Raw genomic sequence first — 24,754 nt, 5'->3', positions numbered from 1 at the left:
TATGGCCTTCTGTTTTTATGACCTGTCACTCAGAGCAACATCTAATATCAATTCCAGATGAATTAAGTCTGTGTGGAGAGCTTTCAATACAGAATATGTGCACCATGTGCACTGAAAGTATGGACTATGTACTTTGGTAGTGTACTGCTACTCCTCAAAAAAGCCTTCTAAAATTAAAACAGTGGATTGGTTTTCTACTTCTCAAATACAGTAAATTATTCGTGTATATCCTTTTGCTATAGGAAGGTAGGAAGAAGAAGCTGTCAAACATTTATTACTTAAAAAGAAGGGAAAAAAAGGCCCTTCCTCCTTTCAGTGCACTCACAGGCTTGTTTCTTCCTTTTGTCAGAACTGCTGGGTTTCCCTTGCTGTCTGCTGTCTTTCTTCCTAACGATGAAAAAGGCAGCGTTGATGAGGTTTTGATCAGGTTTGCCGTTTGACAGTTGTTGTTATTATTTTGGTTACCACTCAGTGTCTCCATTATGGATCTAAAGGTTCCAAAAGGCCTTTTTAGCTGGTCCCCTGATGGTTCCCCAGTGCTGGGTGGAGCCCGTGAAAGTGCTTTGCCCCGTTCTTTATCCTTTTCCTCATTTAGTTCTGCTTCAGCTAGCTCCACCTGCACCACAGGCTCCTCGAAAGTCACTCTGAGTTTCAAATTTTGCGAGGTTCTGCGTTTTGAAGATGGAGACTTAAGTGCACTCTTAGGGCTTGTGGCAACCTTTTGAGCAGCAGCACCGTCTGTGCTGGAAGGAGAGCTGTCTCCACAAAACTGGCTCTGAGGTACAGTACCAGACTGATACTGGGCCTCGTTATCTGGATCGCTGCTCTCTGAAGTAGGGGAAGGGCTGTGGCCATCCACTGACTTAGAAGCTCTGGTACCAAAAGGGAAGCGGCGCCCTGCTGCTGAAGTGTGCTTCTTAATCATCAGGTGCAAACTCTCTGTGCTCTCAACACTTTCCACTATGGGTTGAGGCCTTAATTTGTCAGTTCTTTTCACAGGGGTGTTCTTATGGTCCTCAGAATTAGCTGAGTCTGTGTCAGACTCACTCAGAGACCTCTGCATAAGCTGCCTCAGTCTGGCTAACTTCAGCTCCCTTTTCTCTGGCAAAATCTTCTTCACGTTCTTGGAGGATGCATGAGCATCCTGAAATTCCAAGGTCAGCTTTTCCTGCATACAGACATTTTCAGAGATTTCCTTTCCCAACAACTGGCGCAAGATTTTATCTGAGTCCTCATCTTTTATCTTGGCTCGAGTGCGACTAGAAGTTCCCAAGCTGCCAAGAATCTGAATCCCATCTTGGGCGTTCAGTTTACTTTTCGGTGGAGACAATTCATCTGCTTCAGATGGTTTCCACTGTGGTTTGCCAGAGGCAGGGGATGATGGTGAGCTTAAAGAAAAAAAGAGGAGGAAATACCACGGCCAAATTAATGCACATATAAAATGCAAAACTGTCATTTCCCATTTACAAGTCTATCTCAGCTTATTGTTACTTATCCTCTTTCTCACTACTCACGTGGAATTCATTACTATGATGCTAGAATGAAGATTACAGAAAGAAGGATGTAACCCTGCTACCATTTCTAATTAGAACTTAAGTCTCTTCACTTTCTTTTACAAAGGAAAAACCTTAAAAGAAAAATAAAGAATGATGTAAATGCCAAAGACTTGTTTATCAAGGAAACTTTTGCAAAACTACTATCGCCTCTTTGTGGGAACTCACATAAATTAGAAGGTGAAAAAAAAGCCAAAAGGGCAAACACCTAGTATTCAAGTCACCCCACAATACAAAAGTGGCTTATTTTAAATACTGCTAAGTATTAGCTCTATATTAAGCACCTATTTAATCAATATAAGCTTCATCTGGCAACAGCCAAATAAGACTTCATAAAAATTCATGTATGTTCACACTCAAACCTCTTCAGACATGAAATACTGAAAAGCAAGTGAATAGTGACATTAATTTGTTTCAGTGTTATTAGATCAATAAATTAAACTTAGCACTGCAAATGATATATAGTAAGGAAGTGGAAATAGAAATAGAAATAGAAATAGAAATAGAAATAGAAATAGAAATAGAAATTACACAGGCCATTTCTTTTCCCATGATATATACCAGAGATTTTGATGCTCCACATTCTTATTTTAAGCCAATTTTTCTCTAAACAAGGGTAAAGTGGAAAAATTAAGGTTGATGTGAAGCAGTGAATCCACAAATCTCTTTTTTTTTTCCTTTTTTTCCCTGTTATCTATTTTTCTTCTCTGCCAAGTCCATAAACTGTGTACAGAATTCACATGAATATAGTATCCACTTCACCTTCAGTCCATTTTGAATTCTCCTTGTGGGAAAATGAGCAAACCAAAATAGATACTCAAGAATTTACACGTATATAAAATAGATAATTCCATCAGGTTAGTTAGATTCTCAAAGATTAGCTTCTGTCTATGATGCCTATAAGATGACAATATCCAAGTCAGTTCTAATTAGAAGAAAAAGTAGCAATTAGCCATGAAAACAAATTTAAAATAATAGGTTCTAATTTTCAAACTCACTTACTTAACTACAGCCATGTTGAAACCTACTCTCTTACAGAAAAAATGAATGATGAGAGATCTGCTCTCACCTGTTCTTGTCTGATACTGAAAATGAAACAGTCCTGGTGCTCACAAATACTCAAATGAAAGACCACTTGGAAAGTCCAGTCAGCAAAAATCGCAGAAACCAAATGAGCTGGAAGACAGCATTTGGTCTCATTGTCCCTGCTGAGCTGGCAGACATGGAGTACAAAGACCATGAGTCTATTAACAAAAAGGACAAAAAGACTCTTTCCAGTGTGGTTTTGTGCTTCAGCAGGAATTTGGATTTTAATCCCTTTTGTAGCCAAAGTTCCTTTAAAGAAGTGCATTGCCGGTCCCATTGTCTTTATTACCTATTTTGTAACTACTTGCACTTGTCTGAAATACTGACAGATGAACTTCAGGGACATGATGTATTTGTTCAAAGCAATGCATAAGATTCTGTAAGATCAAACAGAAAACAGTCACTACTCCTACAAGTTCACACACAACATCCCAGAGTTCAGGCCACCAATGTCAGTGGAAGAAGTTTTAATTAAGCTGGCCTTCTATTTTTAACATATATTTAACTCCCTCACGACTCTGTGAAATGAGGGAAAACACTGTGTGTACCTTCTGCAGAGGAAAGTGAATTAGAAGGTAATTGTAAACTGAGCCCTATTTGCACCTGAATTACTTTATTCTTTTCAGTGTCATCTTGAGAGTGAAGTTGTGTGCTTACTTGATTTCCATGCACCACACTGGAAATCTATAGCAGAAGTTAAGAGATACATCAGGAGACCCTAAGCTGTGTGTCTGCTGGAAGGGTCTCTTTCTTCCTCTTTAAGGTTGTGTCTACTTCTGGGACTTGCATGGACAGAGAATAAACAAGACGTAAAATTTCTAGAGTTTTGGCCTTTTATAAGAGCTATGGCAGGCAAAAGATTTAATGAGCTTAAAGATCTTATTACTCTGACAGCATGTTTTGATGGCAACTGGCATTACAAGTAACAGCTGGCAGGTATGGTAAACCAGCACACGGTCATACTTTCATATTACGTTTGTAGGGGTTTCTAGGATTTTCTGCTATTAATCTAATATAAGATACAATCTATTCCACTGTAAATCTGATTTTAACGCAGGTGAAAAACTGAAACTATTAATTCCATAATCAGTATGTCCAATATTTATATAACACACTTTCAAATTCTCAGCTTCAAGCCCACAGAGTAAAAGAAGCACATTTACTTTGACAGAACACATCTACTATTTAGACGGATCACGACTTCTCATGATAACTGTGCAAATCCATGCTACAGTGAAATTCCAGTCACATTACCTTGTGGATGTGGGCAGAGACTTGCCCTCTGATCGCTGGGCTTCTAAAAGCTGTTGGAGTTGGGTCTGCAATGTCACACGTTCTAGTGTCTGCCTGCAAGGCAATGTGAGACTCTTTATCTTGAATTTAATAACTGTCAATGTTAGTAATCTACAGGATAAATTGTTTAACACTGCATTTCAAAGAGAAGCCTTCTTCACTAAGATTAGTGGATAAAGACACGAGTTTATAAATAATACCATGAACAGAGTTTCTGTACTTCAGTAAGTCGCCTCCAAAATCCTGAGGGCATTTTGTGATCACTGTACAATGCCAACACAGAGATGCTTGTTTGTGAGAGATTATTTATTAAACTTTGTACAAGGACAAATGTAGGATCATAAATAGCTCACGGGAACTAAGTGACTCACAGAAAATAAAATTCCAGAAATGAACATATTTCAGAGCAACACAGAACCATGTGGCTCTTGATTGTGAAAAGGAAAAACAATGGGACAGATTAAGAAATTACTTTCTGTATTTGGTGGATAGTTTTTACTCAGCTAAACAGTGGTTCAAACAACCACGGTGTCCTTTTCTCCCTGCAAATGTACTGAGAAAGGAGTCTTAGCCTACTGGAAAGGGCTGGTACAACTTTCCTCAGCTACACAACAGAGCTCACTTCTCCAGAAGAGTAGGAAAGGACACATCTGCTTACTGCCCAACCTTACAAGGTCCTGCCTGTGCTCTACATCCACATCATAAGTAGTATTATACACCCTGCAGTCTATTGCTTTCAGCGTGGCACTGATTTGCAAGTAATCTTAGAGGCCAATGTTATAGAAATTACAGTGGTAGATATAATTTGGTAATAATATGAAAGTGACATCCATATCAGAAATTCAATTTACCACAGAACTGTAAGAACATTACCTATTAAGAACAATAATTACAACAAATTCTTATGTAGCAACTATCTAAGAACAATACTTATTTTTATAGGACTCAGTCTAGTAAGTTAATCTACAAATCTTCAAGCAGTGCTATGAAAATGAAGGAACAGATCAGTTTATCACAAAAATTCTTATCATCATCTCCACCCCTTCCCAATCTTGATCCTTTATTCTAATATCAAAACATCCCTCTAGCTTGTTTACCACAAGACAACATTCAGTCTTGCTTGGTAATGTAAGTTTCAGTGCCCCTAAATACCACAGAGATAGATAGAATTATTGGGAAACTACAAGAAAACAGTAATTTTCATTTCAGCTTTTCATTAGTGCATATAAGCTGTCTTTCACCTGGGATATAATTTGTACCTTTGGTTTAATTACCCGATCCTGATCAGAAAAATAAGAACCCAACAGGCAAATATGACCTCGTCTGTTTCATCCATATTCTACCTTTGTTGCTGTAGAACTAATATGTTTTTAGTACTTTTGTTCACATTAGACTTACATATTCAATATTGTTCTCCAGCACTGATTTGGATTCTTTCTCAGTTCACACACCATCAGCAGAAGATCTAACTATGTTCCAAATGCAGTCTTAATAACTTAATATAACTGGCAGTGTCAAAGTCAGAAAGAATCCAAATGGCTGTACTTTCAGGGCTGACAAAGCTGTTTTACTTCTAACATATCAGTTACAAGTAAAGTGTGGATCTGAGAAGTACTAGAGAAATAAAGGTGGGACTTTGACATACTGCCTTGCCATCACTTTTTACAACATGATCATGTTTTATCTAGATATTTACTTTCTTTAATTTTCTGTCTTCCTTTTTCTTGCCTACACACTTCCTTACACTATTTTAAAATCACTCCTACCATCTGTCAACATTGGCTACACTGCAACTCCCCAGACACTGTCATTTGAGAGCCAAGAAAATTTTCCTTCAGATTAGATTGTGATACGGTTTATCTGTTTGACTTTTTATGTGTTCTTCAACTTCTATTTCTAAATATCTAAATCTCAAACATTTAGCTTTAATGGAAATGTATGACACCTCTTCTACAGTGTTAACATCCTCTTTGCAGTTAAACATTTTATTGTGCTAAAAGACTTAACATCTCCTTATTTTCACAGTTCAACTAGTTAATGGACACCCTACAAGTACTGAAACACACACATCCTGCCAGACATTTCTCCAGAGAAATGTAACATACATACCTGTGATAACTGAAAACGAGGGATCTTGGAACAGCAATATTACTAAGTGTTAAAATGAGTCTGATTCAGGAGACAAGACCACTACAGAATCACAAGTAAGAGAGTCTTTAAGGTATTCAGGACCAAATTCATAGGGTTGTATTTTAGACAATGTTCCCACTAGGTACAATGTGAGGAACCTGATACTTCTCCTTAGATAATTCTGAATCTCTAAATGAAATCAGAGTGTTTAGTTACTGAATAGGGAATGCAGTGAGGCAATATCTAATGAAGTATCATCATTCATGGTATATTGCCTTATTAAGAGCTAGAAAATAGTATCAAAGAATCAGAATATTCTGAGTTGGAAGTGATCTACAAACATCATCGAGTCCAACTCCTGGCTCCACACAGGACCACCCCAAATCCAAATCCTATGTCTGACACTGTTATCCAGACACTATTTGAGCCCTGGCAGCTTGAGGCTGTGACAACACCTCTGGGGAGCCTGTTCTATGCCCCTGTCCCTCTGCTTCCCTAGGTAGGATGATGTGGGCTGTGATGAAGCCCCCTCTCATCTCCTATGGGTCAAACAAACCAAGGAACCTTTTATGTTTTGTCCTCTAGACCCTTCATCATTTCTGTAGCTCTCTTTTGGATGTTCTCTAATATTTTCACGTCCTTCCATACCCAAGCCTGCATGCAGTACTCAAAGTGAGGCCACACCAGGTGGAGCAGAATGGGACAGTTCCTTCCCTTGCCTGCTGGTAGTGCTGTACCTGGTGCATCATAAGGTATGCTGCAGGATCACATTTAACTTGTCATCAGTCAGAGCTTCAGATCCTTTCTACATGGCAGATTGTAAAAAGGCCTATAGAGTTGCGTGAAAGCAGAATGACAACCAGCATTTTGTATAGGATCTGTAAAAAATTTTTGTGACTATACTGGGTTCTCTCAGAAAATTGTTCAGAAAATTGTATTGGTTTGATCAAAGTTCTATAATTAGCAAGAGATAAAAAACCAAAGATTTATTTTGAAGTTAGTAACAGATTTATTTATTTATTTATTTATTTATTTTTGTGGGCTACTTTCCTTTTTAGCTATGAAAAGTTTTTTTTTGTTCCTTCCTTTTCTTGGGACAATCTCAGTTAATCCTCCTTTGAAGATTTAATCAAAATTTTCTAGTTAGAAATAGTTTCCTTCTTTCATAAAATCTTTATTCTCTGAAAGGAGACTTAGATTGAACTCAAAAGTTGTTGTTGTTGCAGTTTTTCATCTTTAAAATGAACTCCTTTGGATCAAAGATCTGTGAGATGTGAAGACTTTGGCAGACTGTGATTTTACTGTTTTGCTTTTGTGACTTCTTTTCAGGAATGACTCCAGAGAGTGTGATGGATTAGGGTGATTTCTGAATAGAACTGTTTTGTGTTATCTGGAAGAGCTCGTAAGAAGAGAATGAAATATATTACTCTCTTCTTTGGTTTCAGACTACTGAAGAAAGATCTTATAAGGTGTTGATTTAAGACAGTTTCTGTACTCTGTTCTTCTTGCACAGCATCAGCCATTTCAATCTTCTTGTGGCTGGGGGCATACAGTGCTCCAGAGAATTTCTTATGCCTGGTTGATAAGGAGCCCAGAAAATTAAGCAGTGTGTGCAATCAACTTATGTTTACAGCAGTTGAGAAAAAGTAGGGAAGCAGATAAGGGTTTAGTGCATTGACAGTACTACCCTGAACAGTCAAGTAATCCATCATGATCTGGATATAATTAGAAAAATGTCCATGAACACCAGCAGAAATAGGTGATCATTACAAAACAAGCTTAGCTGCTCAAGTAGGATCTTTTCATACATAAGAACAGTTTAAAGTGACTTAGATTGTAAACTGGACTTTATTCAGATGCTGTTGGGATTTTCAGAGGTGCTGCAGCCAATAAGCTCTCCTACATTATTAGAGGTGAGGCTCCTTGAGAAGTTGCCCCAGGCATGCGCTTCATGTTATACTTGGATTTTTATGCAGAGCTGTAAGGATACAGAACTAATACTACCCATTCTCTTCTAAAAATATTACAAAACAGGTACCTGATTATAATAAAATGGTACTATTTGATTATTTTAAGTTTCATTATATTATGGTAATAAAAACTGAATTGTTGTGGTGAGTTGGCTCTGGCTGGCAGCCAAGCATCCACACAGCCACCTCCATGGGACAGGGGCAGAAATTAGGAAGAATAGAAGTGTGTGTTGAGATAACCACAGGCACATCACTTATCAGCTACCATCAGAGGCAAAACAGATTTGGTAAATTTAATTTATAGCCAATTAGCATGAATTTTCATTGATTGACTTATGTATTGGGAAACAAAAATAGGAAAACATAAAACACCTATCCTCCCCTTTTCCAGGCTTTTACCACTTTCATTTGTGCTCCAAGCACCTCTCCTACCTCACTGTCAGGCTTCACTCCAGGCAACTCTCCTATCCCCTTGTTATCACTGCAGGTTACACTCACTCTTTTCAGGAATGCAGTGAATGACATAGGTCTGAAACAGTGTGTAGCAGCATCTCTCTTTCCTTCTCACTCTTCCTGTACTCTAGTGCTTTGTACACTTCAGTCTATTTGGGATGCAACTGATATGGCATAGACTTATGTGAGGGCTCTACTCCCCTCAAAGGGTGTGCCTGCTCCTGCATGGGCAACATGCAGGTAGCATGTAGGTGTTTTTTCCTTATCACAGATCACCTGCAGCTCCTCTGATGTTTTCATTACCTCAATCTCTCTTTGTTCTCTCCTCCCTGACATATTCTGCCCTTTTTCAAGTACATTTCCACAGAGACATCAGCAGCTTGGATGATACACTCAACTGTGTCCTTCAGCTGGTCTTTTGTTGGAGATGGCTGAAACCACCTTTGCATGATGAAGGACAGCCCCCTGGCCTCTTGTCACAAAGGCCACCAGTTTTCAACCACATGCAAATTAAACCATGGAGTTTCCACTCAATACAATCGTTCACACTGCCAGGTATTTTCACTGCCAGTGGTAGGTGAAAACTCTGCTATTTGTTTCCTTCTAACATCAAAAATCAATATTACAACTGTGAAGAGCCACCAACTGTATATAAAAGGAAACATGCCATATGAACAAAAATTGTGATTAGCAATGATGTCATCTCAAGGCACTCAATGGGAAAAAGGACTGGATTGCTTATGTATATATTTATACTTTATATATTCCCCTTTTCACTCCCACTCCCTTCATTTCAGTTCAAAAAAGATGCCAGAAAGAGAACAACTGGCAAACTAAAGGTGAAGGAGTGAGAAAGCGTGGCAAAATAAGGGAGGAATATGACTCATATGAGAAGCAGAAAGTGGACACTGCTAACAAACTGAAAACAAAAAATGGTATTAAGAATGAACCCTGCTAAGAACTGAACACTTACTCCTTTAGTTGCTTTGTTAGCTTCACAACCTGAGAGGCCAATGACATACAGGTCTCCACCACCACTAGGTAGCGGGAACACATGGTGTGCCCATGTCGCTCAGCACTTTGTGAGGGTTTCTCTCCCATGTGGTTTTGCATGGTGACATTTGCTCCATATTCAACTAATGTCTGTAAAGTCAAGAAAGGAAACATTGACATCCATAAGCATGAATCTCTACACATGACTAAAATCTATTACACAGGAGTAAGGGTAAAACAGCAGTGTTCTGTGGTTAAAAGGCATTGTAAAAAATTTGCATTTTTCCTTTTTTTTTTTTTTCCAATTCTATTAGTTTTCTGCTCGTTTGTTTCTGTGAGATAACTTCCAGCATTCATACTGAGTGAAAAATGTGAAAAACAGCAAATGAAAACAGAATACTTAAATTTAAGCAACTAGTAATTCACCTCTGAGACAGGCAATAAACTTTTTCAGATGTCTATGCTTTGCTGAACATTGTGCTAACTTTGAACATGGTAGCCTTAGAAAAGGAGACATGGGCAGCTGCAACTGAGAGGCATCCTTGCTAGAACCTCTGTGTCTGAGATCATAAAGGGTAGTGATGAGCTGTAATAGTTGGTTTAAACACTCAGTGGAACAGTCTCAAATGTCTTCAGAGAAGCTGTTAGAGAATTAATGCTTGGATAGAAAAGGTGCAGTAGAGTCTTCCCAAAAGCCCCTTTGGTTTTGATGGGCTCAACATTATTCAGTTTGCAGAAAGAAATCTGTTCAAAGAGTTTTTCAAACTGTTTTCATGTTGGAAAACATCTCATTGCTTTCCAGCTGCTGGGCTACCCTCTACTATCTTCTCAGAGAATACTGAAGTAGTTGTCAGCTTCTAGTCTTTAGGCCAAAGAACAGCTCATATTCTGATGCTTATCCCTGTGTGTCACAGGCATACTAGTTAGCTCCGTGATGCTCCCTAACGAAGCTCTTTAAGAGCAGAAAGAGAGATTCGTTCTAAAAGCTAAAAAGCAGCTTTGCCCTCATTCTCCACCAAAATCTGTCACGGAGTTAACTAGATCAATCTATGCCCGTGACAGGGGGCAGTAGGCCCCTGCCCCCCACACCCCCAGCACCACAAAATGGGAAGGAAGGAAGGGAGGAAAAAAAAAACAGTGGCAACAATCTATGGAGGAAAACTTACTTTACTAACTATGATATCGGAATGCAAGATAACACAATATAATACAGTCTAATTGAAATTGAGACTAATAAATCAAATAAGATAGGAGAGAGAGAGTTCCTGAGACCAAGTCAAACCTGAAAAGCTTGGAACGGCTAGGAAAGCACCCTCAGCACCCACTGCCAGGCAGTAAGAGACCGCCCCACCAGGAAGGGTCAGATCCCATGATTTCTGTAATGTATAGGAATAGGTATCTGGAATTGGAGCATTGACACTTTAAATCCCAGTGCCCTACATGATGTTATGATGCAGAAAACTGAAAACCAAAAAACGTAAAACCATGACACTGTTGTGTCACACAGAAGTGAAACTCCAGCTTATTGCTAGGAAATTGTCCAGGTAGTGAACACCACCTCTGAATTCTGGAATTTGAATCCAAAACATTGTAAAAACAAAGTTCTGTCGAGCTGACTTCAAGACTTGGAAGAGCTAAAAACAAACCCTCACTCTTTCTTCTAGTTTGTGATAATCAGTGTTCCAAATTTTTCATGTACAGAACGAGAGTTAGGTGCATGCAGCAGTTTTTAGTCAGGTTTTTCTTAGAGCACTCTGGAAAAAAATGCTGAACCAAACCATAATATATCCCAAAACAGCATCATTAGCTGCAGGGGGTGTGGGTGGTTGAGCTCCACCTAGGGTGACTGAATTATTCAGGAGCATATGAGACCAGCTAGGGTTTGGAGTGACCTTGTAGAATCAGAACAGCAGGCACAGAGACCTTTACTGCTGACCAAGCAGAGGAATGGAAACTTATGAACACTCTTGAACTGTATCCAACATAAAAATAAAAATAAAAATAAAAATAAAAATAAAAATAAAAATAAAAATAAAAATAAAAATAAAAATAAAAATAAAAATAAAAATAGAAATCTGACATTAACTTGCCAATATAGAAAAACAAGCAGGAGGAGTTACAAATCTGCAAATAGCATTATGTGGTTTGTAGCATGATGATCTACTCTTCAAGCCACTCCCCAATAGCTGATATGTTTCTCAAATATCTTTTTTTTAGCTGTCGGAATAAATCTTATTACTATTTCTTCTCCAAACAGCTTTCATTCAAAGTGATCCCAACACCAAATACTAGAATGTACTCCTGTGACTAATGGTTCTGTTGACTCTGATGGACAAAGGGTACATTTGTGTTCTTGATTCAAGACAAAGTGAAGATGGTGTTTTTTTCCAAGCGCCATCCAATTCAACCATACAGCGTTTTTGGCTTGTCTACATTGAACACTGGTACTGAAGAGAGATATCCAAAATGGTTTATTCAGATCTGGCTCTCAGAAACGCTGTAGCCATACAAGCCTTTTCTCAACAGGTCAAATTCCCTTTAAAGCAGCTCTGTATAACAAAGCTATATTGCTCTTCATGCTAAATACAATTTGTTTAAGAAATCACTATCACACTATTATGTTTAGCATAGACACACTAAAAGATTACAACTCTGGAAAGGATGATTTGCTCAAGGTGGAAATCCTTCCAAACAAAACAAACTGCATCTGTTAGACTTTGCTAAGAAGAGCTACAACTTTTCATTGGAAAAAGAAACAGAAGGAAAACATCAAAATCAGTAAGAAGATCATATCTATTTTGGCTGTCCTTTTTTAACAGAGCAACACATGTATTAATTGCTTGTGCCTAAACTAAATAATCACGCTTTCCTCTGGAAACACATTTACTTTAGGTTCAAAATAACATAATTGAGAATAGAATTTTAAAAAAGAACTTTCTGCTATTTTAGTCTGAGTTCTATTTGTTTATTCCAGTATATCTTAAGGAATCAACAACTAGTTCTACGTGCAAAGTTTCCTGTAAACATTTTAATAGTTCAATAGCTCATAATTCAGAATTTATTTGATTTAAACTACATTTTTGATATAGATAATACTCTACCTGTATACATCCTAGATAGCCATGCTGAGCAGCTATGTGAACAGCAGTATTTCCATCCTGATCAACTTCATCCAGTGAAATCCCTTGTTCTTGCATAAACTGAAGAAGCCATAAAAGGATTTTCTCCTAAGAGAAGGTGTGAAAGAGATGCCACAAAGATAAGGAATAATAAAAATGGACAGGTACTAGAGGAATGCTGGTACTGTCATCTGGTACTAGCACTGACCAATAACTGCTTTTGCAAGACCTTGCTTTCAGTCTCTCTTACCTTTGCAGGACTTGGTCTATCAGAAGCCTGCCTCTAGATGCTTTTTATTTTTTATTTTTTTTTCCCACAGCAATGCACCACAATACTGTATTTGTTTTATAAGAAGACACTGCATTACAATAACACATTTTCACAGACTGTACGCGGAAAAGCATGCATGCCTACATCCTGGAAAGGACTCCTGATGTAGCACAGCTTGTATGCCAACCTGAAAAACTTGTTTTGACACTTGGTGGAACTTCATAAGCATCTTTGGGAAACTAGAAGAGGAGTATGCAGACATCACCGAGATGAGCAGACTTGTCATCGTGCCTTAACTACTGTGCAAGAAGAGAAGCAACAGAACTAAAATCAGGAAGTCTGCCATCCTGAACTGTCAGTGCACTGACTTGTTAGGGGAAGGATGGAACCTTTGACTTTTTAGGTGTCCTCAAAGCAACTCCATCCATTCAAGCACCTGAATCTCTGCTTTCTGCTTCGGAGGGCTACAGTGTCTAGAACTTAACTTCTTTGTATTTCAGTTTAACAACAATTTCTTTTTATTATAGGGTAAAGGAATAGGTATTTATATTTCTGAATGGCAGCTGATATAGCTGGCATATATAGTTGATAGCCAACATGGAGAGATGACTTGAGATCACATATCCCTTTAAAAATACTTCAGAGTAATTTCTGGAGCTGCCTGTGGTGTTGGCGAGCAGCACAGGAAAATTATGCTACTCATGTGAATTGTGCTTATGTATTAATAATGAAAAGAATAATATTCTAGAGAAATTCCTCTGTCTAGAAATTATGTATTTTTTCAGAATACATTTCTTCTGTAATGAAAATATTGAGCATGATCTGTAGTTTTACAATCCCGATCAGCACTGAGCAAATTATGCTCTTCAGTAATTTATTTTATCAACACAGAAATCAAGTACTATGATGGGTAGCTAAGTGACATCATCTCTAATTAGAGAACTTAGAACTGATCACAAGCACACCATTAGAGGCCTGCTAAAATAGTTTCTGTTTCCCCCAGATGGCTCTGTATTTTAACAGATGTATCTTTGACATCACAACACAGGGAAAACAACTTTCTTCTTCACTTACAGAAGAAAGAAAAATCTTATATTAAAGTTATTATCATTTTAGTAACACATATATTTGGAAGAGGGCACTTAGAAATAGGCTTAACATCATTGACTCAATTTACTCAGACAAAATGAAGAATAATAACATTAATTCGTAAGATTTTGATAAGGTAAAATAATCACATACTTGTTGTGTAACAGGACCTGATAAATAGTGTCAAATTATTCAGCATATCTGATCATTTTAAGACTTCCAACAGTCTTATTTTGTAGCAATGGTCAATATCACGCTGGCATATTTCAGACCTAACAATAATACAAACTCTTATAAAAATAAAATCTAGGAAAATATCATAAAACATATTGGGACATTATCATAATACATATCATAAAACATTTGGGACAAGCTGCAGACTTTGTCTCCATCAGCTGGCTTTTGAAATAGGAAGAACAGTTGACTACAACTGTCCAAATTGTTAAATGGACTACAAATGGAAGGAGCATGGTAAAGAGTACTAACTCTACAGCTAATCTTTGCCCATTACTTGATATTGATTAATTAATAATGTGCATTTGTGTGTCTGTGCTACATACTCTCCCCAGCACATTGTGATTTCCAGCAGTACACCACTGCCCAGAAAAAAACTTTTCAGTCATACTGTAGCTCTGGTTTCCTGAAGCCCCTCCTGATTCTCTTGCACCTGAATGTGACAAACACTTGGCATTTCCCCACACTATGTCTCTTCTCTATGTTGTCCATGTTGGAAAGAAACTATAGCTCTTCAAAGCCAGTACTAAATACACGTGCCTGAGGCAGAATCAGATGTTATGTGATGTGTCATGCACCAACAATCTGTTATGAAAAGCCATGTCAACCATGGTTGTTTCTTGCAAGACCTCATGAAAAGGCTTAAAGAAACCCTTGGCAAGAGGTATGCAGACCAGGCTTCAGGTTGGTTACAAGCTCTTCTTCCATTAGTTGAACATATGTAGTTCCTCTCTCACTGGACAAAATACAGCACTGTTGAGATGCTTTTCGAATCTGGCCATAGCTGTGGTTTGATGATCTTTAACATAGGAGCTCTGTTATGAACTCACTTTTGCTGCCCATTCTAAATGATAGTTATTCAAGAAAAATACGGTGTGCATTCCTAATGCCTGGAGAAACAATGGATGGGCTGACTCATAGAAAATGATTCTGTAACATGTCTTTCTTGTAAAAATATTACTCTTGTAATTCTGCCAAAACCAGTGTTTACATGGATTATCTCTCATGTAAGTAATGGTAAAATAAATTAAAACTTTGAGGATAGTGCCAACTACACATTTGAATATCTAAACTTCTTTCTTCTTAACACAGTTGGGCAAGATAATCTGGCTTCTCTTCAGCCTCAACATTCCTTCATGTTTGCAAGACATTTATAAAAGAAAAAAAAAATAGCTGATGTTACACATGAACTTTATTTGGCATTCAACTAGCTAAAAAAATTTGACAGCACTTTTTATATCACCTTTCTACTTTTCGTGCATGGTTAACTGTAGCTGGAGTTTCTTAACTGCTGGAGCTTCCATTCTGCTCTAAAAAGAGTATCTGGATTAAGCCTGCCAGATCTATTCCTGACAGTAGACAGCATAGCTCGCTGAAAAAAACTCACTGGATTTAGTTTGTATAAACATATTTAGAGATGAGGAAAAATTACGTCAGTAAAATGAAGACACGAACCTAAATTCATATGAAGCTTTCTCTTCGAAACTTTTTTTCTAGTAACAGATAATCTTTACTCAAATCCAATTCTGATGGGGCTCCCAGCTTCCTTATATTCAGTGGAAGTTTTATAAGTTGAACTTGTTACAGAAAGCAGGACAATTAATCAGTATGTCCAGCAGGTTGCTAATTTGCACTACTGACGTGCATAGCAGGTGAGCAAAGAGATACAGAGGACTTAGCACAGCATGGGAACAAAGGTGTCTGTGTTGGCTCAGGATGCAGCAAGATAAAGAGTGGGCTTCCAGATTCACAGCCATCCAGATATGCTCCTCTTTTTTCACCCATGTCTGCAAATCTATGCTTGGAAAAAATCAGTTAACAGCAGGAACATGCCACGATATTTTTATGGCATAGAATGAGATAACCATGCTTGTACTGGAAAGAGAAAGCTAAGTTTCTTTGGATCAACAAAAGCACTAGTACAACAATAGTATATTTTCTGCATTTCTCCTTAATGTCTTTTGAAGAAAATGGGTGATATGAGTGGCTCATCTTCCAAAAACATTAGAGAAGAATAACCAATTACTATTCCTTGTATAGACTATTCTAGAGAAGATCTTTTGAACAGGGGTTACTGTAAGGTCTGCTTAGGAAAAACAGACTGTAAGAGGAGAATGTGGTGCAGTCGAGTGGTATATGTTTCCCCAGACATTAGCCAAATACCAAAATGCTGTACTTCTGTGGTTTCTCATGAGTAGATTTATATGTAAGCTAGGTGCGGAATAGGATTGGTTTGCAACACATTTTTATACATAATTCTCAATAAAACCAGAGTTGTACAGATGATGTTCAAGTTTTACCATGCTTCACTTAACTGCCAGTATAGTGAATTCCTAGATTGTCACAATGTGCCAATTTTCTTTCTTCCCTTTTTTTTTTTTTTTTTTTTTTTTTGATTAATCTCTCCTGGAAAAGGAATCTGAACTATCCAAAAAGTTTGATGATTTTCTGACGTGTCCTAGGAGAGCCCTAAGGGATCATGATACCAAAAAAATGACTAAAGAAGGAGAATCATGAAAAAGAAATATAAAGTGGGAAATGTTCTTTCAACATTAGAACTAATTACAAACATCTGTGCTTAAGAACCACAAAATAATAAAGATTCTTTAAATTGAAATTCCTATGTGAATAACTCAGTAATCATTTTGAAAAAGTGAAAATCATACCTGACCATAGCAGCCAGCATAATGAATAAGGCTTGGGTGATCTTTTGAGCAACTTAATTCTGCAATAGCTTCTGTTTCACTCACCATCCACCGAACGCACTCCAGCTGACCATTCTAAACAAATAAGAAAAAATAAAAATCTTATCTGTTTCAATGCAAACATGTCTACCTAACAGGAAAAAGCTTGTTAGAATTATTAGCATGTTATGAAATTCCAGTTTCTTTGAAAGTTCATCTTTTAACTGTTCTCAAGTATTACGTTTGTTTATCTTATCTAAGTATTACATTATTTACAATATGCTATCAGCTTATACTTGCTCTGGAATGTCCATCTTCTCATTCCTAAAAGTACAGCTGAATAAAACTACAGTACAGAATATTTGCTGAATGACACCACAACATACATCAGTTCAAGAGGCAGTGAAATAATATTACACACACAATCTGATGCCTCTTAGATTCTCTTAGATCATAAAGAACAAAACTGAAGCTATGCTTCTGCAACCCATACAGCAAAACTCAGTGTCTGGAGCCAACGTTCATTTGCCAAAGTACATTAAACAATGTATTTCCCTATAAGGTCTAATTTTCATTTATCAGTAATATAGTGCTTGCAAGATTAAGCTAGTATTATATTTAAGTCATTTTGAAAGTAATGTGTCCTATTTATTTCAATGGAAACTACAACAGTTACAAAAAGCACAATAACACCATTTAATAGAGCAAATTCTCAGCTACAAAACACTATTTTTCAACACTGTCACCACCATAAGCTCTGCATTTTCATCAGTGTTGAACAAGAGCCTGCATGCAAAGCTCACAAAAATGTGTGCCATTGGAGGTAACCATTGTTGCTGTCATCACTGCTGAAATGCACCACCTATCATGTCACTGTGCTCACATTCACTGTTTGGTCTCCATAAATGTTCAGCAAGCATCAATGAATGTCAATCAGGGCCAACCTTTTTCCCATGGAGGAATTCAATTACACAGCTTAGCTTCTTATGCACTTCCATGTCAAACACCATTTTGCCAGATTGCCCCTCTGTTGCCATCTGTTACATGGCAAGAAAATGTAATAGAATATTGGTTGGAAGGTTCAACCTCTACTGCCGTATCACGAACATCTGCCTAGGACATCATCAGCCAACATATTAAAAAAAAGGAGGCATTACTTTTGGAGCAGTAATACTTTTTGGAGCACACACTTTTTGGAGTATACGTTGTATCTGAACACTTAATCCTTATGGATTAGGACCTGGGATCATAGAATCATAGAATCACAGAATGGTAGAATGACCCGGGTTGGAAGGGACCTCAAGGATCAAGTTCCATTCCCTCATGCCACAGGTAGGGCTGCCAGATGCTAGACCAAGGCTGTATGAGGCTATCCAGGGCCACATCTGACCTGGCCTTAAAGACCTGCAGGGATGGAGCATCCACAATCTCTCTGGGCCACCTGTTCCAGCACCTCACCACCCTCACAGAGAAAAACTTCTCACTGACATCTAATCTAAATCTCCTTTCCTCTAGTTTGAAAGCACTCGCTCCTGTTCTGTCACTATATACTTGTATAAAGAGTTGATTTCTCTCATGTTTATAAGCTCTCTTTAAATACTGCAAGTAAGTAATGAGGTCTCACTGCAGCCTTCTCTTCTCCAGACTGAACAAGCGCAGCTCCTTCAGCCTGTCATTACAGGAGAAATGCTCCAACCTTCTTATCATCTTCATGGTTCTCATCTATGTTAGAGATATTAAAGAGTACTGGTCCAAAGATGAATTCTGAGGTCACCAGTTGGTGACCTTCCAACCAATTCTTTATTCACTAAATAGTCCACCCTTCAAATCCAATTTAGAGATAATGATGAGGTAGGGAACCAGGTCATAGGCCTTGTAGAAGTGCAAGTAGATAGCATCTGTTGCCTTCCCTTTGTCCACCAAAGCCATCACTCCATCATAGAAGGCCACCAGATTGTTCAGGCACGATATTCCCTTTGTGAAGTTGTGTTAGCTGTCTCAGATGTCCTGCTCATCCCTGTAGTTCCACAGATCCTCCTTCCTCCCTTTCTTACAAATGAGAATGATGTTTCCATTTTTCCAGTCCCTGGGGACTTCCCTTGAGACTTTTCACGATTTTTCAAATATGATGGAGATTGGCTCAGCAACCACATCAGCCAGCTCCCTTGGAACCCTGGGATGCATGCTGTCTGGCTCCATAGACTTGCACATATTCAGTCTCATGAGCCAATCTCAGACGTGCTCTGCCCTTACAGTGGGGGGCATTTTTCTCCCCCAGTTCCCCACCAAGAGTTTAAGGGATGTGAGCATCCCGGGTGCCAGTGAAGACTGAGGTAGAGAACTCAGTGTACCTCAGCCTTCTCTGTATCTTTTATAACAAACCTCTCTCATTCATCAGAGGAGGGATGCTCTCTTTGGCCTGTCTCTTCAGACTAATGTACCTATGGAATCCCTTCCTTACTGTTATTAACATTCCTCACCAAGTTCAGCTCCATCTGCGTCCTAACTTTCCTGATCCATCTCTGCAAGTCCAGACAGCATCCTTGTATTCTTCCCAGGTGATGTGACCTTGCTTCCACTCCCTGTATTTGCCTTTCTTTTCCCTCAGTTTGATCAGCAGGTCCTTGCGGAGCCATGGTGGTTTCCTGTCTCCCCTGCTGGTTTTCCTGTACTGGGAACAGAGAGCTCTTGCACTCTCAGAAAGGCATCCTTAAAGAGTAGTCAGCTTTGTTCCAGTCCTTAGTCTCTGAGGACAGCTTCGCAGGAAATCATAGAATCTTAGAACGGTTTGAGTTGGAAGGGACCTTTAAGATACCAACCCCCTGCTATAGGAAGGGATGCCTCCCATTACACCAGGCTGCTCACAGCCCCATCCAACCTGTCGTTGAATGTTTCCAGGGAGGACAACCTCTCTGGGCAACCTGTGCCAGAGTCTCACCACTATCATAGAAAAGAACTTCTTCCTAATATCTAGTCTAAATCTACCCTCTTCCATTTTAAAGCCCTCTTAGTGTCACTACCTGTCCTTATAAACTGTCCCTCCTCAGCTTTCCTGTAGACCCCTTTCAGGTACTGGCAGGCCACTATATGGTTCCCCTGAAACCTTCTCTTCTCCAGGCTGGAGAACCCCAGCTCTCTCAGCCTGTCCCCATAGGAGAGGTGCTCCATCCCTCTGATCATCTTCATGGCCCTCCTCTGGACTCACTACAACAGCTCCATGCCCTTCTTGTGCTGGTGGCCCCAGAACTGGATTCAGTAATCTAGGTGGGGTCTCACAAGAACAGAGAAGAGGGGCAGAATCAACTCCCTTGACCTGCTGGTCACACTTCTCTTGATGCAACCTAGGACACTGTTGACTGCCTGGGCTGCAAGCAGACACTGCTGGCTCGTGCTGAATCTTTCATCAGTCAACACCCCCGAATCCTTCTCCTCAGGGCTGCTCTCAAGCCATTCTCCGCCCAACCTGTATCTGTGCCCCAGTCCAGAAGCAGGACTGTGCTCTTGGCCCTGTTGAACTTCATGAGGTTGGCACAGACCCACCTCACAAGCCTGTCCAGGTTTTTTTGTATGGCATCCCTTCCCTTTAGTGTGTCAACTGCACCACTCAGCTTGGTGTCATCTCCAAACTTGCTGAGGGTGCACTCGATTCCACTTTCCATACCACCTACAAAGATGCTAAAGAGCACCAGTCCCAACACTGATCCACAAGGAATGCCGCTTCTCACTCGTCTCAAAAATTCCTTAAACAGCCTCAAGATTGGTCTCCTGAAGCTCAGGTTTCTGACTCCACTCTTTTCCAGGTCTATTTCTCTTGAGTTCATGAACTCGACCAAAGCATGGTCTCTGCAGCCCAGGTTGCTTCCAATCTTAATGTCTTTAATGATCTCTTCCACACTGGTGGTCATCAGGTTCACCTCTGGTGGATCTGTCCAATATTTCAATCTGCAAGTTGTCATCAATGGACTCTGGGAATCTTCTGATTGCTTGCACCTCATCAAATTGTTTTCCCAGCAGAAATATGGGTGGTTGAAATTTCCCATCAGGATAAGAGTCTGTGAGTGCAACATTTATTTCAGCTGAAGCAGGAAGGCCTCACCAGTAGGCTTCCCTCGTTCAGGTGGCTTGTCGTAGACCCCAACCACCAGCTGCCCTTTAGTAGTCCCATCCCTAATTTTAACCCACAGGCTCACAAAGTGTTCATGACTGTTACACAGCAGGAGCTCCTCACAGCCTACCCACTTTTTAATATAGAGGGCAGCTTCTCTTTTTACTCCTTCGGCCCGGATCCTAGTCTCCAACTGAGGACTGAGAACACTATCCATGCTCTCAGTCCCCTCAACACCTTTCCAAGGGATATAAATCCTTTATTGATATTTTTCAATTTCCTGATTACAGCCTTGTGTGAGCCAGCTTGAAAGACCAGGAAGGGAAAGTAGTCATCTGGCATTATCATACCCAGTATCCTCTTCTCGAGGCAGCAAACCTCTCTAGAGAAGTGATGTGGGAGGCAGATGGATGCCTCAGTGCCTCTCAGCAAAGAGTTTCCAATTACTAAGATCCTTTGCCTTTTTTTAGTGGCACCAGTTGTGATCAAACCCAAACAAGGAGTTGGTTCTTGTTTCGAACACCTTTTACATCCCACTCTCAAGAGTCCTCAAGTGCTATCCATACTCTTACAGCAAGTTTCTATGCAGGTGCTGCAAAAATAGGGGGATATATTTTCTTCAGAGCTCACCTGTGGTTTGGTGTAAAGGTAGGAGGTTTTAGCAGCTTCTTGTGCTGCAGTTTTTCCCCTTTCAACAATGGTACCTCAGCAGATGCAGTTTATCACAACGCACACTCTGATATTTTCATGAAAGCTATTATATTCTTTATACATAAGAATTTATATTTCAAGCACTCAGTCAAAAAACACTCAGCCAGCAGAGAGAACATAGAAAGCTTTCTGAATGCATAAAAAGGAAAAAGTCATTGTGCAAAGGAAAGAAATATCAATTTCAAGTTCCAGATTTGTTTTTACAAAAACAAGGATGTAAAAAAAATTAACCCATTTCAAATTATTTGGAAGAAAGAAAAAAACAGAATTAATTTTATAGTTATTTTATTTCTTCCATATATAAGAGTGTGTATACACATTTAAGTGCACATTGTTTAACTTCACCTACTTTCTTCTCTTTTTCTGAATATCAGTAAGCACTTACTGGTGAAATTACTTGTATTCTTTTCATCGTGTTAGAAAAATCTTCATCACCAAATCTATATTCAAATATTAGTAAGCATGCCTAAATGATAAAGTAATTCCATTGTATCATAATCACATAAAATTTTTAATATATTTAAATATAATTAAATATATTAAATAATTATATTTAAATATAATGAATTAATGGAATGACGTACCTGGTATGTAAAATATTTTTCTTCTAATTCATGGAGATTCTAGACGGTTATGAAAAATAAGCCATCAACATGACTAAGATGCTGGCCACAACATACCATTACATTTTCACCCTGTAGGTTTTAGCTCTATGTCAGAAAGAAGTCCTGCATCAAAATAACTTGCTATAATAATTCATTATTTACTGGCAAATGCTATTTGTCACCACTAAATTATCTGCTGAAACTACCTTTCATAGAAATGTATGTTCCTGCATACAAGCTTTTTTTCACTCTGATAATCATTATTCTTGTGGAACACAGACACGTGTCCCACATGGTATATCATTATCTGAGTTACAGGACAAGCAAAAAGAATAAAGTCCACTCTATTTGGTGCTAGAGTATTTTGGAGTAAGGATTAAGAGCTAGTTATGCCAGATCACTTTAAGGCTCTTGCATGTGACCAGCCCAGCCATCATGCAAGTCTTCATTAGAAACACTCGGGCCTGAGCACTCTCATTTACACGAATAATTCCATTATATTTACACATTTTTCTAGAAATGCCAAAGCATGCTCAGGTGTTACAGAACTTTTACAAAAACTGGTTATTAAACAGCAATCGTTCTGGAGAAAAAGTCAAACATAACTATGTTTGATCTACCGATATTGAAATAACAAGAAAGAAAACCATTTCCAAGTAAAACTGTAAGACTTCAAATTGGCAGAGTATAATTATTAAGGTTGGACATGGGCCAGGGTACTGAAGCTAAATATATGACTTTTATAACAGCAATTCATTAGTGCAGCTAACTATCTGTTTAACTTTATTCTCATTAAATGGAATAAAATCCCTGAGACCGGCATGAGATCATCAGGTCATTGGAATGACCTCTCCAAGATACAAACCTGCAGGCTGGAATCTACCAGTTGTCTGTCAGTTCCTCAAGTTTCCCAAGAAGCAAACAATTAAAAAAAAATGAAAAATCAGAAACAGCCATCACCACTTCCATTTTTAGTTCTTAAGATATTCAGTGACTAAGAGGAATGGTCTTTGACCATCCAACCGTCCTTATGAACGACTCAGGGTAAGTTTGGCCCAATTACCAGCCTTCAGTACACAGCAGGTTTTACTTTAGTCAAGAAACACAATTCAGTTCCATACTTTGCTATGCAGTAGGTTTCCCAGTAAGCTGTTAATTTTTGCAGTTTCTTCTGGATTGCTCTGTGAAAACGTAGATATTAACTTTGATGCAACTGTTCCAGACAGCCAGGAAGTTTCAAGTCCAGATGTGGATCAGTTTTTTCATGCTTTGTAAGCACGGTCCCACATCTCTCTTTCAAGATCCCACATATATTTGTAATAATTTTTATGTTCCCTAAATATACAACTGAGCACAAATTATATGAATGTTCCTATGAACACTGCAATTTTTTAGTCAGTTAATTGATTAAAATATATATTCAGTGACAGCAACATACAAAACATCAGTGTTATTTGTATAGCTGACATAGTATCTCACATCGTAACAGACTTATTGGCTTAAGTGGCACTGTTCTTTTTCCATTTAACAAGAAGCTTGAAAAATAACATCCTGCTGGATCTATTACCTACTCAAATCACAGAAAGAAGCTAAATTGCCCTTATGTCACATTACAATAGAGACAGAGATTGAGTTACCTTTATTGCTAAACCAGCTGGAGTTAGCTGCTCCATGTTTCTTTCATTCAAACAGTCTTCACCCATCAAAGAAGTAAGATGCTGCAGGCATTCTGCATGTCCCTTTGATGCCGCTACATGCAACAGATTGTTGTCACATTCATCATGAATCTTATCCAGATTATCTGCTGCTAAATGTGGCTGTTAAAGAAGGTGTTATGTTAGTTACAACTAAGGTTAAAAAGATACTGTGAAGTTTAAGCCTTAGAACCCAAGATACAAGATAAAGACATTTTCCCATAGGTATGTTCTTTTATATCTCAAAATCAGAAGCCTTTTCATTTGTACAGCACCTGGCTACCATTAGCAAAAGGACAGAAGCAGGTTCCTCATTGACTAGATTCACTGCTTAGTTTCTTTCCTGGTGCAAATGGCACATAACAGCGCAAGATCTTCAGTAGCTTTAGCTTCTTGTTCAACAAAGAATTGGTAAAAACATCTGCATTTTCCTAAGTTCTGTCTATTTACAGTTGTTTTCTCTCTCTCTTCTTTTTTGGCATTATAATAATGAGTCATTGAATAGGAAACATCCATGACTGACTCCTAAAATGTTGCTGTTTAGTTTTGCTCATCACAACAGTGTCAGCTTGTATTTAGTGTCATCTAAAACACAGTTAAAACATGAGAAGTCCTTTATTTGGTAGCTTGTTTCCATTACAGAAATAATTTGTTGGAATATTTACCCAAAGTCACAACCATGACTTAATACACTACTCCTGCCCAAGTCTAATTTTCAGACAAAACAATTGGATTGATAAACTCCAGTAACAGTAGTAAATTCC

General features: G+C 38.6%; 1 protein-coding gene across 4 annotated transcripts in view; it reads right to left on the bottom strand.

The window, feature by feature from the left end:
- The window catches only part of SNCAIP (synuclein alpha interacting protein), an 84,248-nt gene that overhangs the window by 5,648 nt on the left and 53,846 nt on the right, over positions 1–24,754 (bottom strand). For all 4 annotated transcript variants that reach the window (XM_090131392.1, XM_090131393.1, XM_031610124.2 and 1 more), the window contains exons 5-10: positions 23,934–24,113; positions 16,858–16,971; positions 12,580–12,705; positions 9,459–9,628; positions 3,894–3,986; positions 326–1,388 (exon numbers count right to left, since the gene is read on the bottom strand). In XM_090131392.1, coding sequence (XP_089987518.1) covers positions 326–1,388; positions 3,894–3,986; positions 9,459–9,628; positions 12,580–12,705; positions 16,858–16,971; positions 23,934–24,113 — 1,746 coding nt within the window. The remainder of the gene's footprint in view (positions 1–325; positions 1,389–3,893; positions 3,987–9,458; positions 9,629–12,579; positions 12,706–16,857; positions 16,972–23,933; positions 24,114–24,754) is intronic.

This window comes from Phasianus colchicus, chromosome Z (assembly GCF_987193195.1).
Source record: "Phasianus colchicus chromosome Z, bPhaCol1.hap1.1, whole genome shotgun sequence".
In the NCBI taxonomy this organism is placed as follows: domain Eukaryota; kingdom Metazoa; phylum Chordata; class Aves; order Galliformes; family Phasianidae; genus Phasianus; species Phasianus colchicus.
Note: the sequence above shows the minus strand (reverse complement) of the source record. Positions and strands in the feature narration are given on the sequence as shown.